This window comes from Stegodyphus dumicola, chromosome 4 (assembly GCF_044657685.1).
Source record: "Stegodyphus dumicola isolate Sdum_Otavi_A_Nest chromosome 4, ASM4465768v1".
NCBI classification, from domain to species: Eukaryota; Metazoa; Arthropoda; class Arachnida; order Araneae; family Eresidae; genus Stegodyphus; species Stegodyphus dumicola.
Window position 1 is genome coordinate 175,606,087 of NC_140771.1, and position 19,757 is coordinate 175,625,843.

Below are 19,757 nucleotides of genomic sequence, written 5' to 3' on the forward strand. Positions count from 1 at the left end.
GAGTGCTTTGCCAAAATCACATAAGCCAAAAGTGCTCTGCAGATAAATATTTTGAAAACTATCAATTACTATATTGGCACTTACTGAGACACGACTGACAGGAAATATTAAACTCTGTGTGTGCATGTATTATCATGACATAATTCATAATTAATAAATTTCTATACTTTTGTAAAAAAAACATAATTTTCAAATTTTTTAATTTTGCAAATGAGTACATTTTGAATATTTTACATGAAATAATTCCATTAAACATTAGACTTTTAAAACTACAAATAAGAAGCTTAATTTTGGGTAGGTTTTGAAGAAAATTCTATTGATTCCAAAAATAATCAGTAATAAGTACCTTTCCTTTCAGAACCCAAATGTGATCGCGAATGTGAAAAACACCGATAACTATTTTACATACAAATTAATGGGTGGTGCAAAGTGGAAGCGAAAATAACGCCATCTGTAAAGAAAAATGGTAATGAAACATAAAAAAGGTATTAGAACTTTGAAAATACTGTAAATAATTGGATTACGTTGCTTTGATTTCTGTTTTTTCTTATTTTAGTTGCTAAACGTAGGGCATATATATCTATTCTATGCACAAATGTTTCATGTTCCATGCATAAATGTTTCTTCTGTACAAATCATGTCCTTATTTTACATCTTGTTATGCTGCAATATATTTATGTTGTTGCTGTTCATATTTTCGCGTAATGTATTTTTACAATGCATTTTCGCATAATGATTTGGGAGCGCAAGAAGAAAAGAGGGAACTTTTTACTTTTATATTTCATATTTTTGAATGAACTAATAAATTGTTGATGAAAAAGTTAGAAGGAAACTTTAGCATTTAAAAGTTGAAAATAATTGTAACTTATAGCACTTAATGGAATTTTGAATTTAATTAGTTAATTAACAATGGTCATTAATAAAAATTTTTATAAAGTTTTAATCCTAAATTTTCATGAAAAATACAACCCAAAAGTATTTAGAAAAAGGGAGATAAATAACTGCATGAGGTTGGTTACCTTTATAAAAATTGCTTAATTAATTATAGTATTACTTTCTTTCACGTTTGTTAATCTGACATTGTTTTTAGTGAAAATTATATATTGTTTTGTTTCTGTTTATTCTTAAAGAGTCGTTAACATTTCTTGCGCTTCCAAATCCTTATGCCAATATGCATTTACAACTTTTAAAACCTGAAAAGCGCATGTGTGCGATGTTATCGTCATCGGATGATTTGTAGGTACTTTATTTTTTACCACGATATTTTCGACAACGATGTTTTTCAACTGAGAAGATTTTGAACCGCTTTATTTTTTGACGACGGTATTTTGTACGACGATGTTTTAGAACTCTTTGTTTTCTTTTCTCCTAAAATCTTTTTACCACTACGTTTTCGCTTTGCGTTGTTTTCTCCGCGACGTTTTCGTCCGCGATGTTTTCGCTGTCACCTTGAAGGATGCATGCGTAAAATTCCTTTTACTGTGAGATAATGTATACTAGGTTAGATTGGCTGTTCAGTAGTAACCCTCAAGTACCGTTGTGTGTTGTCCGCTTTAATGATGGGCGAAAGCCAATCTCTACAATTAAGACTGCCAAGCTGTATCGGCCAGCAGACCGCATGATGACTAGGTTAGATTATCTGGAATATGGCAAAGCACACGAGGGCTATCTGTCTAAAAGTAGGGATGCCTTCGTGGAGACTTTCTTAGGAAAACTGGCTCGTACTCACATTACACCTGGAGAAACGTGAAAACCAAGCAAACAGCCAGCCCGTTCCACTACGTTCGAACCCGAGTCAAAAAACTAATATTTAGTGATCTTATTCATTCGAGCACTACAGATGCGATAGACAAGAGAAACAATTTTGAAACTCCCCTTTCTTTTTCTATAATCTGAACTTTCTATAATCTTTCCTTTACAATCTCTGTCTACAATCTAATAACTTTCTATAATCTTCACGGCACAGATAGTTCTCTCTTTATTCCATTCGTCCTCTTTCTTTTCCTCTCGAATTTTAAATATTTTTCTGTGAATTTTATGAAAAAAAAACTTCTAACACAGAACAGCTTAGAGCTGAATTTAAAATAAATTTAATATAATTAATTCTAATTTAAATATTATTTTGCAGATCACCGGTTGCGAAACACTGTTTCGGAAAATAAAGCATAAACAAATACAAAACAAGTTTATACAAAATTTATACAAAGTTCGATTACAGTTGTATGATTACAGTATCAAATGGAAATGAGTCTTACTTTCATCCATGCAAGTGTTGAACATTACTTTTATCTTGCGAAAGAAATCAGGTTCATTTCCCGACGAAGTCATGTTTAAGAGATCTGGAAATAAAGTAAACTGTTATTTACATGACCGCAATGAATTTTTTCCTTTCTTTTTAATTTATTTTCAAATGAAAAGTCTTAATAGCCAAATGTCACTATATATTACATTTCTAGGAGATCAGTATGCACTTGGATCAAAATAAGTGCCTCAAAATTGCTATTAGTTTTGTTGTCAAGCATCAAAATAATGTGCAAGTCTATATAGATAAACATTTGCTATCTCCAATTTATTATTGGCATATAGTGTATTTCAATTATATTTATCCATATATAATAATCCAATATATAATCCAAACAAAAAGCAGTTATTTTAAGATTAATTTCTAAATTTAAGATTATTTTCTTTCATGTTTGACACCAATAAGTACATGGTTTTAATTAATTCAGTTAAAGATTAGATTTAAAATTTTATTTAAGAAAATGTAATTATAAATGTAGCAGTAGGCTTGAATTCATACCAGTTCCTTTAAGTCAGTGATTTACTAAACGAATTGCACTGCTTCTTTAACACGTTGAGTCGGGTAAAAATACTTTATTGCTAATAATATTTGAACGTGTGTATTTTTTGTATTTATTGTATGTGTATTGCTAATAGTATTTGAATATACCGTATTTACGCGAATCTAATGCGCATCGTTTTTGGCCAAATGTAGTATTCAAAATTGGGGTGCGCATTAGATTCGAGTGCAAAGTTCGCCGATGACGTCAACCAAATTTCTCGACTACATTTACCGTTACATTTATCGTTGACACATTATTGCATAGAGGATACACACTGCAGAGTACGTAGTCACGAAATGGAGGGCAAACAGAGAAGAATGTCATATGAAGCTACTTTCAAACGTAAAGTAATTCTTTATGCTGAAAAAAATGGCAATAGAAAGGCAGGGAGAGAGTTCAACGTAGCTGAGAGCAATGTTCGCTTGTGGCGGCAACAGAAATGGCACTGTTTGCAACTAAAGCTAGTAGAAAGAAATTCACTGGCCCTCGCAAAGGAAGACACCCTAAAATTGAAGAAAACGCTTTGGAATTTGTACGTGAAAGGAGGAAGAATGGACAACCTGTGACTAGTGACACCATAAGAAATAAAGCAAAAGAGGAGGCTGAAGTTCTTGGAATACCGAAACAAGAGTTTAAGGCTAGCCGTGGATGGGTGGATCGGTTTATGAAGCGGATGGGTTTATCTCTAAGACGCCGTACAACAATATGCCAAAAGCTTCCTGCAGATTTTGAGGGAAAACTACTAACATTTCAGCGATATGTCATCACACTTCGGAAGGAAAAGAATTTTTCAATGGGGCAAATTAGCAACGCTGACGAGACAGCAATTTGGTTTGATATGCCTCGTAACTACACTATTACGGAGAAGGGGACTAAGGAAGTTATCATCAAAACTTCGGGATGTGAAAAACAACGCGTAACAGTGATGCTGGCAATAACAGCAGACGGGTGCAAACTTCCCCCTTTTTTAATCTTCAAACGGAAAACATGCCCTAAAAACCCTAAGAATGAAAAGCTGTTCCCAGATGATGTCTTGATTCGAAACCAAGAGAAGGGGTGGATGACGGAATCATTAATGCTTGATTGGCTCCGAAATGTATGGAAACGCCGTCCCAGTGGGCTCTCTAATCCACCATCAATGCTTTGTCTGGACGCATTTCGTGGTCATCTCACCGACGACTTAAAAAAGAAGATGCACAGCCTAGGCAGTGATCTTGTTATCATTCCTGGAGCGATGACGTCTGTGTTACAACCCCTGGACGTTAGTATAAATAAACCTTTTAAGGGGTACGTTCAGGCGGAGTACGAAAAATGGTTTTGTGAGCCAAACCGTGTATTGACCCCGACAGGGAAAATTAAGCGTGCTGCACCGCACATTATTGCACACTGGGTTTCTGCTGCCTGGAAAAGCATTGAAGCACCCGCCGAGGATGACGATGACGATGATGAGGAAAGAAGAAATGAATCTGCTTCTGACGAAGAGAGCTGCGAGGATTCCAGTGATGAAAACATTAGTGAATAAAGACGTTTACTGTTAATCACTGATTGTAGAAACCGTTAGCTAGATAGAAATGTTACGATTTATTTCATGTTTCATATTTTACGATAGGTACCGTATATCCGCTAGTGCTAATTAACAATGATTGTTTCACATGACAATAGCCCACTAATAGGTTAATTCTATGTTTTGCTATTTTATGTATAAATCCATTGTTGTATAAAATAGGGTATCTAAATTTAAATAAAATTATCATACCATTAATTGATAGTTTATATACAAATCCATTGTTGTATAAAATAAGATTCAATAAATTCCTCATATCTTTGATGCGCATTACATTCGCCGACAAACAATTTTTTTATTATTTAAAGTTTTAAAATGGGGATGCGCATTAGATTCGCATAAATACGGTATATATTTTACATTTATTATATGTTTTTATTGTATTTTGTTGTATGTATTTTGTTGTATATGTATATTCTTATATGCATTCATAATAGTACTACCATTAGTACTTACTCCTTTTCTCCCTGTTATGGACACATCTTGTAGTTTGTTTCCAAGTACTAATTTGTGGACAAACTAATGTTGAACTACAGAAGTACATCCAGAGACCCTATTCATGAATGTTTATATATCAATATGGCAGCAATATGGCATGCGATGTTAACCATCTCTAATATACTATTGCACAACAAGGACTTTTCATAATGTTTTATAGCAGGATATATGTGTTACTGAGAGTGTTATCTATTAGCTCTCAATTGAGCAAAATTTTCGTCCTATCGCCCTTAAAGCTATAATTAGCACATATTATCAGTCTTAAGGTAAATTTTTAGCATGTAACTTGGTAAATAATATACATTTTTTTTAGTATACCTGTGTAACATTTTGTAATGGGATGTATATTACGTACAATCCTTTCGATGTGTTTCAGGGGATTAACCTTGTAATTTGGATGTGCATGATTTTATGATTCTGAAATTTTACTTAAGATTCAATAAATGCCATCTAAGCTGCCAGCCAGGCCCCTGGACTGTGAATGGCTGATAGTGAAAACTCCTGCTGAGTTGGCGTTCCGATTCCGCATGGATATTTTAATGTACTTGGGCCGAAAGTTAACTCATTGGTTTTCGTCACTAACCACTTTGCCGGAGTGGCAATAATACATTGACAGAAACAAGAATACTGATTTTATATGAAATTACTTATTAATCTTAAGGTAGCGATTTAAGTTTTGACTGCTGATCTGTGTTGCTGGCAGTGAGGATGGAATTTCTCAATATTAAATGTAAGTATTAAAGCGAAAGTACACCTTTATATTCAAAACTCGAACTTTATGAACATAATAATTTTAATTATTAACTAATTAACACACATTTTAAGTATCTCGGAAACATATAAGCAACTTACGCATCCAGAATCACAGCTTTTTCTTATGTAACAAGAATCTGATATTAAATTAATAGCTACAATTCTAAAAATATTTACTTACGCCAAATTTGAAAGGGAACATACTGCTGAAGTTTAGTTAAGACAGAAACGTAATATCTGTTTTCAGGAATAACAAGTGAATTGTTCCGGCCACCACAGGCGTACTGATTGGATCCGTCACAAGGTTGCTCAATCTGATCCACGTAATTCTTGATAGTTGATGAAACATTATCAGTTGAATCTGCGAGTTAAAAATTATCAGTTGGATCAGTGAATCTTCCAGAAGATTGATAAAAAATTATGCTTAACATAAGCATAATTTTGAGATCTATTCTCAACAGATATTTAAGTCTAGATTAAAACAATGGAACGAATGAATTGTAGTTAATGACATTATTAGAGAGCACTATGCAGTCACAGGTAGCTTAATGCATCGCAGAATATTCATAACTGAGAGTTTCATCCCATCTGACGTTGTTCATTTAAAATGAAATTGTGTCTGTCTATTTCAATGCAACAGATAATAATTTGAATAATATTACGTGCGTATACGTTTGTAATAGACTGAATGTACACAGGTCCGATGATAGGTTAAAAAATTTGTTTTATCAAAAGAAATACGTCTAACTTCTATAATTTTCCACAGAAATATTCGTACAGGTGTTCCCAGTATCACAGAGTACAATCAGTAGTTACACTTCTAACAACTAATAACGTTAAACATACCGCCATGTAATGCACATCTAAAGAAAAAAGCTAACCCGGAGATACCTTAGTTTACTAACAACTCGCAACAATAACAATTTAAAAAAACTGAGATCAGGGTGCTCTCTCTAGCCTTATATAGTTTTCAACTGGCCACTGAGATATTTCTAGTACTTTATGCTTCTAGAAATTACTGGGAGCAATATGAGGGTCGAATTACGGTTGCAGTGAGTATAGTGATTTATGCAATTACAATACTTATTACGGGGATAAGGGACTGGACCAAAATGCCGCCAAATGGTTGCCATGTTTGACGACTTAGCTATTTCTCGCCAAATTTGGTAACAAAATAAGTCACCAAAGCCTTTGTCAACATGGCGATATCTCGCGAAATTATCGAAATAACCATCTACTCGATGTTAAATTAATTTAAGTTTGTATTCTTACTTTTCGGGCGTTAACTTATCGCTTTAAATTTTTTTACTTTACATTACACAGAAAAATGCAACACGTTCACATATAATTGCACTAAAATCATATATCTATGTACAAATTCGTAACAATAACTTAAAAGCTGTAAATCAGGGTATAATATGCATTACTTCATTTTAATATTTAAAACTTTTTCCATTTTTACTCCAAACACTACGTGCAGCCTTTCCTCAGAATTCACATTTCAAAATCACTTAATGCACTAAATGTATTGTTAGGAATTTTGTACATATGTAAATAATTTTAGTGAAAGTGTAGTTTTTTTCCGACAGTCGAAATAGATTCCCACAAATTTTTGGAATCGGAAATTTTGGAATTTTTGGATACTTAATGTTTAGCAATGTTATTTTTATTTCACACTTTGTAACACTTGGAGATTTTTTATTAACAAACTCTACGATTTGAAAGCGAGCAGTGGCAACACTTCTCGAAATATAGCAGATTTTTATTTTGATAAATGCGTGCAAGATTGTTACCAGTCGGAAACATGAAGGCGAAAATTAGCGCTTTCAGAGTTTTTAATTAATATCTCCGCTAATTAAAGTCACATGAAGATGATAATGGTCGAAATTTTTGGAATCCAAGAGTACCTCTCTCGAAATTCAACTCCCCGCTGTTTCAGAGCAGATAAAGCTACAAACAAACAGACTTCAATAGTATAGATAGCTGAATTGTGTCACTAAAATTGGAAGTTAATTTTTTAGCATTAGGAAAGTGTACAACCTCAAATTTTAAAATGCGTTGACGTATATTAATTTATTACCTAGCTTTTAAGAACTTATTTTTAGTATCAAGGAAACATATGATCAAATCATTCGCTCAGAATCACGCTTTACCTTTATAATACTTCGTTTAAAATCAAATTAGTTTTCAAAACTTTAAAGTTGTTTACTTACCCCAGAAATTAAAGGTACTACTGTTTTTAAATTTGGATTTGATAAAAGACAAAAATCCGTTCTCAGGAATTGCATGATCTTTTATCCAACCACCACAGGCGAACTGGTAGAAATTCTCACAAGGATGCACAGACTCATCCAAAGAGGACTTGATCCGGATCCCTAGAAAGGTGACAAATATGTCGTCAGTTACTTAACTATAAATTCCAAGCTTGAGTGCCCATTACCCTTTTGAAGTCTAGCCTAAAGACAAGGGATGCGAAGCGCATTACTAAGAATTAAAAATGTTATCTCTGGCAGTCCTCGAAAGCCGTAAAGAGAAACTTAATAATTAGCTCCACGATATACATAGTAAAGGATTTTAATAGAAAACGCTTCATCGTGTCTAATCTTCTATACTTAAAATGTATTTCTCTCAATATATTTTATACAGCAAATAATAACTTTTCGCGGCATAAAATTGAAATCCATTAAAATTTATATATATTTCCTTAACACTACAAAATGATTTAATATGTAAAATTTGTTTTAGATGAATAAAAGCTTTAAAAACCTCTATTGTGAAATTTCCTATTTCAGTTTAAACCTCGAAGAATATTTTACCTTAAAAATTGAAAAATATTATTAGGTAGTGTAAAGATCTCTTGCTTTTTCTGAGCAAGATGTATGAAAAATTAGCATTTTGTTTTCCGGAATTCGAGTTACGGGTCATCCATTGCTAGCTAGACAGGCTAGCACTTAAACTAGGCGAGCACACACAGAAGACTGCAGTAATTTCTCTTAATATAAAAAAATAAATCACAAATGTTTTTGTACAAGTAATATACATATGTAACATATGACAATAGAAAGGTTTTTTTTTTATCACTTGCAACAAATCGAAAAATATTCATTAAAATTTTTTTTAGTTTATTATAATATATAAAAGAATCTCAGTTTATACGAATTAGATGCGTTAATTAACAAATTAAATTAAACAAACAAATTAAGCAACACGCTTGGTACTTTTAAATTGCTTAGTTTTTTAATCAATAAGAGAAAGATTGAATCTGAAAGATAAATTAAACTCCTTATTACTTCGTTGAATAACGCTCTCATGGCCAGTTTCCGAATCGTGATCTCAACTGCACTTTCATTTTATTACGATAAATTTTAAATGTTAAGTAGAAACAATATATCTCCTTTGAGGCGTAGAAAATGTAGTGTAAAAAAGAACCTGATGCATAATAATTTCCCATGCTTAATTTTTAAATAATAAGATACACTAAAATGCAATGCATATACTCAAAAATAAAAAAACTCCAGCTAAAATAAATGCAACTAAATTATCGAACAATAAACTAAAATCTTATTAGTCTTTAAAGATGGCGTGCATTGTATTGAGCAAGATGAATTTGGAACTCTTCAAAGAATGAACGTCCGCATGTAGGATATATCTGCATACGAAGAGAGCTAGGAGTCATGCTGTTAGTACAACCTAAACCAGTAGTCTTCAAACTGTGGTCCACGGAACCTCGAGGTACCGTGAGTCAAAATAGAAATTCGAAAAGAAAATTATAAAGCACTCACATTAAAAGCTTGGACTAGTGTTTAGTAACTAAAATATAAAGATACATTTACTTTGAAATTTATCTTTGAAAATTAATCAGAAGCTGCTTTATGTGGAGGGGCTGAAGACGTCAGTAAGGCGACGTTGCTAGAGTAGTTCTGTTTTTTTTTTTTTATTGCTCAATCAAGTGTGTGCGTAAAAATGTTTCTCAGACAGCTATCAATATTTCAATGCCTTTCGGAAAAACGAGTTTAAATGAAAAACATTTCTCACAGCGTGTGGAAAGAAAACAAAATATAGAAATAAATTTAATGCAAAATTATGAAATTCGACTGCAGATAACATCAATAACGGTATTTACATAAATTACTTGTAACATACTGATCTACTTTAAATACTATTTTTAGATATATTTTTCTAAGGGTAGGATGAGTTTCCTGAAAATCCTTTCTAGTTTTGTGGATTCCATGAATAGACAAAGTTTGAAGATCACTGACGTAGACTATTGGGCGATGTAATTTCGGATTTCGAAGGAGGAAGCCTTCATCCTCGCAGGGGTTTTTATCGATGCACGCAAGGCGGATTTCGTGGAGGAACAATGAAGGTACCAGAACTTAAGGCAAGACAGTTGGTGCGTACAGTTTGGTTTCTAAAGGGCGGCGTAACGGCAAAAGCAAGCATGGTTATATTTCAAGAGATCTCTAGCTGATTTCCCTCTTTGAAGATTTGACTTGGCCTTCCTGCTCCCTAGATTTGACAGCTCCAGACTTCTTTCTCAGGAATTCCTTGATGGAACTAATCTTTGAATATTGTTTGCGGACGATTGATGAAGTGAAAGCTTCTATCAGCTGTTTTGGAGTTGGTACATGCTGTTTTGGAGGAAACGTTGAGACTTGTCATGGAAGTCCTTTTGCATCGGCCCAAAACGCGAAGACATCCAAGCAGATGGAGACCATTTAGAGGAAGTTATTTTCTAACTGCACGGATGCATGTGTATTCGCAGCATTCAATAGCTATGTGTATGCTGTTATTAAATAGTCATATAAAGTTGCTTCAAGTCAGTATACACAATATGCGTAACCTTGTATGTGATCAGACAGACTATATGAATATTTACTATTTTGCTCGTAAAATTTGTAATTCAGTCATCTACTGCTTTCCCTCGACGAATTCAATAGCTATGTGTATGCTGTTATTAAATAGTTATATATACTGTTATTAAATAGTCACATAAAAGTTGCTTCAGGCCCTCATCCTTTTTCTGTTGTTATAATATGTAAACTTTTACATTTTATAACAACACAATATGCATAACCTTGTATACGCAAGTCGGTATACACAATATGCATAACCTTGTATGTGATCAGTCAGACTATGTGAATATTTTGCTCGCAAAATTTGTAATGCAGTCATCTACTGTTTCTTTTGTATTAATCTTCTACATTAATTGTAGCTTTCTTATTATTCACCTAAGCTTATCTTTACAGCTGATATAATGCACCTTAATGCTTTCACAGAGGACATTCTAACAGAAATCACATTACACATGAGAAAAACCATGAAACCCCAACACGCAGCCAGCTCATTCTCCAGGGATTGAACTTGGATCGGATTTCCAGCATTCTTTATTCTATTTTAGTGTGCTACCGTTACACTACGAATGCATTTTGGAAGGAGAGGAAAAAAATACCCTATAAAAGTAAGTGTTATTTCATGCTGATATCTACAATACATTTTTCTTTGATTTAATATTATTGTTGCATTCATCTTAGCATTCTCAGTTTACAGTACAACTCGAGATGAAAATCCCCTTGCAGAAATGAAGGCTAGATTAATTTAGTTCAAATAAATTTGTATTAACCATATACGTTGAATCCACATTTTAGAGCGAGCTGATTTGTGAATTCGTAGTAGTGCGAATGCTAAATAAAGATGGCGCGTTGAGAATAAAATTTTGGACAATTGACTGACTGACTGGCAGGTTATTGCCGGCAATGCAGTCCTGTGAATTGCGTATCCAGCTCTATCAAACTAGCCCCAATGGCGACATCACGATAAGTCTATCGTCACGTACATACAGTAAATAGGAGGTGGCAAAAAGGGACCGGCATCATTTGGTCAGGAGAGCTAAGCATTATGGACAGAGGTGGAGATGTTGTCATATAATACAAACAAACTATTTTCATATATATACAAAATTATCAAGTGGGGAAGTTCGAGTTACAGACGTGGGCAGCGAATAGACGAATAGACATAGGTCTTTATCCTCCATTAATATGACATAGTTGAAAGTCAGAAAAATATTCATGTGATCACACTTAAGTGCCTTATCATAAAAGTGCCTATTAAGTTTGCGTATGTGCTCCTCAAAGTGTATCCAGACGCAAGTCATGGTGAAGAGTTAAGTTACTGACATACATATGCGCGTTAGTAATAGTACTAAGCACTCTATTCTGTATTAGTTGCAGCCTTTTAATATCATTTTTACGTATCGACGACCATGCAGGCGATGCATATGTGATGACTGGCCTAATAGTAGTGAGGTAAATTAAACGCTTTCTTCTCAGGTATTTTGGACAATTTATTTTGGCATGTAATTATAATTGAGTTGTTTTTAAAATAAAAGTGGAATTAAGGAAAATGTTATACAAATATGTCTGTAAAATTTAACTGAAAAAATCTGTTGGAATGATTTCCTAGTTTAATAATAATTGTAGTGTGGTATTCCTAATATTTCACTTTTCTTAATAATTACTTATTAACTTTGCATTCAGAAATATATGTAATCTTACATTCTATCTGAAAAGTGTGAAAACTTGTATAATTCTTTAAAAGGGGTACTTTTCTGTAACACTTAATATCTTCTACAATCAGTATTATGTATCATTTCAAATAAATTATCAGCTATAATTCTACTAAAATATAGCCAAACTGCTGACGTATTTAATCATCTCCTTGAAAGTGGTTCTGTCTTAAATTAAATATTTTAGTTTGCGTTTCTTTATATTATGTAATTTAAATTAGAAATATAAGCAGAACATTCACTGAAAACTATGCAGCTCAAATTCTGTCCTATGTTTTTTTCTTTAGTAAGTTTCAATTTCTGAGGACTATCAAATTCTTTATCCAAAATTAAGGTATAGGTAATTTTATTAGCCATAGAATGTGATATTTATAATGAAATTACACGGGGATACGGAGCAAAACATTGTTACTCTGATTATCTGCTAATGTATGTGTAGAAGAGTATAACAATAATTGTTTGGGAGAAATGGTAACGATGATTTATGTAAACAAAATGGGGATCTTCGGTAAATAAGAATGGCAATAAGGTGTAAATAAGGTGGAAGTTACATAGCAAAGTAGTTCATTACATAGCAATCATTTTGAAATCTTCTATTTATATCATAGTATTTCTAAATATAACAAATGCAATAGTTTCTATTGGTAAAACACAAAACTCTTTTAGATTCACTTTTAAGAAAAACAAAGTTGTGAAAATCAGAATATCACCTGCATCATGGCATCTGGAACAGTCATTGGTTACTCGAGGCGATTCTAGAACATCAGTATTAGCTGCTATGCAGATACCTGGAAGAAACCATTTCACATACTTATTAAAAGATAACCTCTCTCTATATATATGTATATATATATGCGTCATGATAATAATAACAACAGAGTAGAGCTTTCATTATCAATCAGTCTCAGTTGGACATCATTGTAAAGAATAATAAAATACTCATGTCAATAATGAAGGTCTGTTTTTTTGCTATACCACCTGTATTTTACTGACAAAAACAAAAAACAGAAATAAATATTATTCTTGTTTTATTTCCTTAACGCGCTTACAACTAAATGAAATAAAAATGCTTAAAATAAGCTCGAAAAGACCTTATATAAACAATGCGATAAATATTAAATACAGTGTATTTTTTTTTACTTTATTTTGTAATTTCTATAAAATATGATATTGTATTTTTTACTTATTACAGTAGATAGAAAGTGGAGGGGCGCGGGACTTCAGCAAGTACATGATACGTATTCTTGTGTGCGTACATGTTGTTAGCAGATTGAATGCATACAGAATTGATGATAGCTTGATAGAATTAATTTTACCAAAACCACACTTCACAGTTCTGGAACTTTCCGCAAGAATAATCGTATAACTCTTCACGGTATCTCAGAGTACAATCAGCAGTTATTCTTCAAACTACTAAGAAAGTTAAACACAAGACAATGCAAAGCGCATCTAAAGAGCGAAACTAACCCGGAGGTACAGAAAGAGGCGCAGCCCCCCATCCACCTAATCGATTTGATTTTATGACTTTTCCAGGGGGCGCCAAGTTAAAAACCACATAATAAAATACGCCCATTAGTATATAACCTAATGGACCTTAACGGCACAATAATTATTAAAATAAATAGAATCAATGGTTACAAACTAACTAAACAAAAGGACAAAACACAAGACACAGACCATGGTCTATCATGAAAACACTAAACACATGTTAAATCAAAATTCCGACATTAACACGATTATTATTAATAAAATTCATTAATTCCCTAGCAAATTCAAATTCAGTGTTTTTTGCAATAAATGTATTAATATGTCCAAACTTTTTTCTTATATCATAAGTTAAATCACATTCATTTACAAAATGTTTAACTGAACCCGTAACTCCACAATTATAACATAACTCATTTTCTTGTAGACCGAATCTCTTTAGGTACTCCGGGAAGCGTCCATGTTCTGTGATAATTTGATTAAGATCCAGGCTGCATGAAATACATTTATTATATGTAGGGATCAAATTATAACTGTAATCCTTTTTTCTATCAGACTCATTCCAATCCTTTTTCCACATATCAATATAAAATTGTTTTATTTTATTTACAAGAATTCTTCTGGATGGTTGGACAATGGAACACTCCCCGAATTCGCCCAAAACTGCCTCCTTGGCCAACACATCGGCCCTTTCGTTACCCAAAATCCCAACATGGGACTTAACCCATTTAAATTTCACAACATGAATTTTGGTGATTTCCCCATAGAGACATTTAATATCAACAATTAATGAGTTTTTACATTCGTAATTTTTAAGGCCTGGAGACCAGACAGACAATCACTATAAATTGATATTTTATAATGTATAAATAAGTTATCCTTTATCCATCTCAAAGCATAAACCCGGTGGTATCTGAGTACTCCGAACTCACGCTGAACTAACAAATAACAACTGAGAAACTAATGCTCTTACCAGTCTTATACAGTTTTCCCCCGGCCACCGAGAAATTTCTACTACTTCACGAAATTATTAGAAGACATATGAGAGCCGGATACGGTTACAGTTGCATAGAAGATCGATTACAGTTATTCATTTTCAATGCCCGTGGCAATTATACAAGGATCGAGCCAAAATCTCGCCAAATGGTGGCCAAGTCTGGTAACTTTTGGCGATTTCTAGCCAAATTTCGCTACAACAATTAATTGCCAATATCATCTCTAGCTTGGCGATGTCTCTCTAATTTAGTGAGATAGTCATTTACTTAATGTTGCCCGTGTATTCTTACTCTCCCGCTAGAGCATCGTTTCTTTCAAGCATTTCATGTTACATTATACAGAAAACTACAACAATTTCACTAAAATTATCGATATAAGTACAAAATTCGTATTAATATTCTCTCAGCGTGGCTCATGCTGGCAGTCTCCCTTCCTGCCAAACACGGAGGGGTCACACCATGCAGTGTAATGTGAAGGAACATGTATATAGTTTTTAATCTAAAACTAGGAGCAACACTGAAGCTGCGCTCATGGTGTTAGGTCCGGATTTTCTAGGTGTGTGGGGAAGACTTCCTAGATTCTCATTTTCTTGAAATTTTCAAAGCGGTTCTAGATTGAAGAATGCATTACTCTCATACTACTACGAAAAAATATTCCCCTCCGAAATACCATGAAATGAAACAGAGTCGAGAACGGTACGTGATTAAAGGTTACGTTCCACTTTTAAACTTTTCCAAAGATAACTCTTATATGGTCTTCAGAACATAGCTGAAGATGCTGTAATGCCATACAGTATTCAACTTATAAATTTAAAAAGTATGCCATTTTACCCCCTAAAAATCTGCTGATACTTTTCGACACTCTGTTATAGATTTTATGTAGAAAAAATAGCTGTTATTATCTGCCTCGTCATGCTCTTTAACAATTCGTTTCACATACAAAGCATAACTTTAACTTAAAATTAGGCCAGCTATTTTCGATGATACATTGATGGCAGCACTCTGATCTTTGCTCTCTCAATTTATCCACAGTTGCCTTCGTTTTGTCTGCAAGTTCTTCAACGTTCTCCCTAAGCAATACGGTATTCTTTACGCAATATTAATGCAATATTTAATGTTGTGACACTAAACTTATAAACTTGTACATTATTTAAACGCTCAGTTGGGACAACTTTTAGCTTAATTGAGACAGTAGCAGAAAAGGAACATAGCAATTTTTTATGTACTTTAGGGATTTTTCAAAGCTATATTAACATAACCTACCCTAATATTTGGCAACACTGGCGTGATGCGCATCGGTTATCTTTTGTCACGAGTCTCGCAAATAAGGTCTATTTAAAAGTCTACTTCGCGATATTCTTTATAGTATCGGTTTTATATACAATTTTAAAAAACTTTGCCGAATGCCAAGAATGATTTTAAACTTTATTGGAGGAAAAGGAATCGCGAACACGATTACTTCCAAGACGAGCTAAGCTGAAGATATAATTCAATTTAACTTTAAATGTTAATTTCTATACTCGCAATTGACGAAAGTTAATCGGTAGCGCAAATAGTGCTGCCGCCCAACCGGGGTATAGTGGTTACCGTTGCTAATCCGCAGCTCTACCGAAGTTATCCCGGTTTCAGCATCTTGCTAAAGGACGTTTAAAATATGCCCTATTAATTTTCTTGATCCAGTTTAAGCAGTCCATTTGTGTGTTTTGCGTGTTTTAGTCACAGACTACGTTGTCTTCAATTGAATTTAACTTTATCTTATGCTAATTTATGTACCCGCAATTAATAGAAATTATTATGTAGCACAAATAGGACTTTTCTGTTCATTTAAGAGTTAAATAAAAAAGTTATTTTAGCCTTTTTATGACTTGGTCATTTGCTTAATCGATAATTCGCTTCCCATTATGGTGCGGTATTCAGGATATTTAAATTAGCTTTCAGATATAACATAACGCTACACCTTCAAAATCAAAAACGTTTGATATTTGTCGTGGTACTGGATAAATACGTTTTGGGTGGATTGGGAAAAAAGACTTTTTGGAAGGCTTATGGATAAAGACTCTATTTTATTGTAAATACATATATATTAATGTTTACTAATATTATACATATTGTTAAAGATGTAAAATGGGATAATTTAATATTCAAATAGGGATTTTATCTGTACCGGTCAACGGAAAATATACGATGAAAATGGTTCAATGTTATCGATTGCCATACCTTGTAATGGCCGACAGTAGAAAAAGAGTTTTTATTTCCAGTATATTCTCACTTCTTTGACTGTGATAGTCTCGTGACGGACGAATAATTGATGTATCACTGTAAAATGTACTATCAAAAGCTATTTTAGTTAACAATAGCCAGAAGTAAATAAGTCTTCATTATCATTTATATAATATTCCTTTTCGAAAGCAGGTAATGTAACATGTGTTTAACACAAATACCGATAGAACACATGATTAAGACGAATGTAGACTATCCGAAGAAAGTTTTCTATGAATCAAATAAGGAATCAGGGAAGCGATATTTACCGTTCCTCTAAAACTTATAAATATCTTTAGCTGCTCGTTTGCAAACATTTAAACTTATTTTAAGTCAAATTCATTAAAGTATCAAACTAAAGAAATTACGGTATTCCGACTAAAGCTGTATCAAAATTATCCTAATCAGGAGCATATGAATGAGTACTACTATGAAAGTACAATTGAAATTAATAAAATCTCTGAATTCGATGCTTTTTTATTTACGTATTGCAAAAGGCAATATTAAAGAGAATGCTTGTAAATTTTGGACAGATACTGAAATTACTTTTTTATTAAATAGAAAGAATATTAATTCGCTTCTTAGAAATATTGTTAAGCACTATATACAGAAGTCTTTCTTAGAAACTAATAACAATGTGACAAAAAGCAAAAGATTAAGAAAAATAGTAAATTTTTTTCGAAAAATTATTAATTATAAAAATGTTAGAAATAAAATATCGTTTTACATAAATAAAAATACAGATTTTTTTATCAAAAAGTTCATTTCTTTTCATTGCTTACATACACGTATGTGTGTATGCATGCACGTTATGCATCTATCTATCTATATATATATATATAATGTTGAATGATCTAAAATTGATAATATAATCAGTATTTGTTTAGTAAATAAATTATATATATGTGTGTGTGTGTGTGTGTAGGATATAAATGGGGTTAATTAATCAAGAAATTATATTTCATTTCACATAGATAAAAACCTTTTTATATACATTTTGGTAGGATGAAAAAGTCTTTAACAATGTCTTTTAAAGAAAGAGACATGTTAACCTCTTTGAAACTGCATAGACATTTCTATACAAAAGTCAACATAAGATGAAAATTTTTTAGCTTAATACATATTTGTTTCATTTTATTTGCATTATGATTAATATAATTTACTCAGATAAAACTGACAGTTTAAATAAAAACACATAAAACTATAGATAGCTTTTTGCTATTTTATTTTAAACGTTATCTTGCGATAAAAAAAAGTCCAAAATAATTTCTGATGATTATATTGAATTCGTTATTCTCATGCTTTAAATCTAAGAACAAATATGAATATAAAAACAATGAATAATTAATAAAGAAACTGAGAAGCTAGCTCATTATCTATCTGTCAGTTTCAATATAGATTTGCAATATACTATAACAGACTAGGACTAAGATACATAGGTACTGAAAAGAGAGATGTAGGAACTGGACAGGCGAGGAAACAGCGATCGATACCTTGAATATTTCTACTGTTAACCTAATTGCAGATAAATCCACTAAAAATCTGTGTTACTGTAAATCTATAATTTCAAATAAATACAAGAACGCTTTTTTACTTACACGAGAAAAACGAAACCCAGCAATATACGTTCATCAGGAAATTCATTCTCAACTTGCTGTCTCTAACACTTCTCAATATTATAACTTCAAATGAAATTTCAGAATGTTATAAATGAACAGTAATCTATTAGAAGAGCGTATATTTATGGAATCTATTCATTTATCTGACAAACAGAGGAATCACTTTGAGTGACATACCTCGTTAGTCACATCTGTGGTTGACAGAATGCATGCGTAGAAAGTCGAATAGTATTAAACCCGAATGGTACCTCTTATTAAAGCGTGAATTATTGACACTCAGTAAAGATATTACCTACTTCAGTAAAAGTGATGTGCATAAGCGTACAATATACAGAAATGAGAAATAAATTCATGCATCACTAAAACAAGTGAGCAAAAGCTAACTATATCTAGGTGTTCAAATCTAAACAAGAATAATTTAACAAAATTGCGTTGTATAAAATTTAATGTGAGAGCCTAGTTAGCGGTCCATGGAAATATATATGTGAACAAAACTTCTAAACTAACAAGCTGGTTTTGTTTTACAAAGAATCACATTTCTTTAATCTAGTGTTTAATATTACAGTACCACACCTAGGCGAAGGTTCACAGGTGGCAGATCTGGTATACATTAAAAGGAACAATATTGACATAAAAAGTATATTAGGAAGCGGCCACTCCAGTTTTACTCCAATTTATAAGAATTATTAAATTTCAGTATACCATAGATTCAACATAATTTCTTAAAGGAGATATTACAGATGTTGCTTAGAAAATTCATTCATACTTCTTAAACGGACAAGACTTAGTTAATCACATGAGATGTAAGGGTGAAATTAAAATAAATTTAGTTTCAAACAATCCAACAGTTTAATTGAAAAGCGTTTCACATTTACTTTCTTACAATAAAGAAAATTTTGAAAGTTCGTTTAACACCAGGTGAACCAGCTTTTCCAAACTACAAACTAATAAAACATTTGTACTAAAATAAAAAATCTTTCTATTTTTCATAATTTTCAAAACTGAAACAACCGGTTTACACCAGGTAGATAATTTACCTTTTCCTAATTCTAAATCAAAGAATCATTTGTGCATAGAAAAATATAATTTCTCCATTTCTTAATAAATGCCAAAACTGACACAACCGGTTAAAACCGGGTTGAGAATTAACTTTTTTCCAATTACAGATTAATCAAA

The 19,757-nt window shown here is 32.5% G+C and overlaps 1 protein-coding gene across 1 annotated transcript in view; it reads right to left on the minus strand.

The window, feature by feature from the left end:
* The window catches only part of LOC118188706 (neprilysin-2-like), a 67,337-nt gene extending 48,651 nt beyond the window's left edge, over positions 1–18,686 (minus strand). Inside the window, exons 1-5 of the mRNA XM_035359198.2 lie at positions 18,561–18,686; positions 12,934–13,011; positions 7,872–8,033; positions 5,840–6,019; positions 2,256–2,339 (exon numbers count right to left, since the gene is read on the minus strand). Of these exons, the coding sequence (XP_035215089.1) occupies positions 2,256–2,339; positions 5,840–6,019; positions 7,872–8,033; positions 12,934–13,011; positions 18,561–18,606 (550 nt within the window). The 5' untranslated portion in view covers positions 18,607–18,686. The remainder of the gene's footprint in view (positions 1–2,255; positions 2,340–5,839; positions 6,020–7,871; positions 8,034–12,933; positions 13,012–18,560) is intronic.
* Between the last annotated feature and the right edge of the window lie 1,071 nt (positions 18,687–19,757).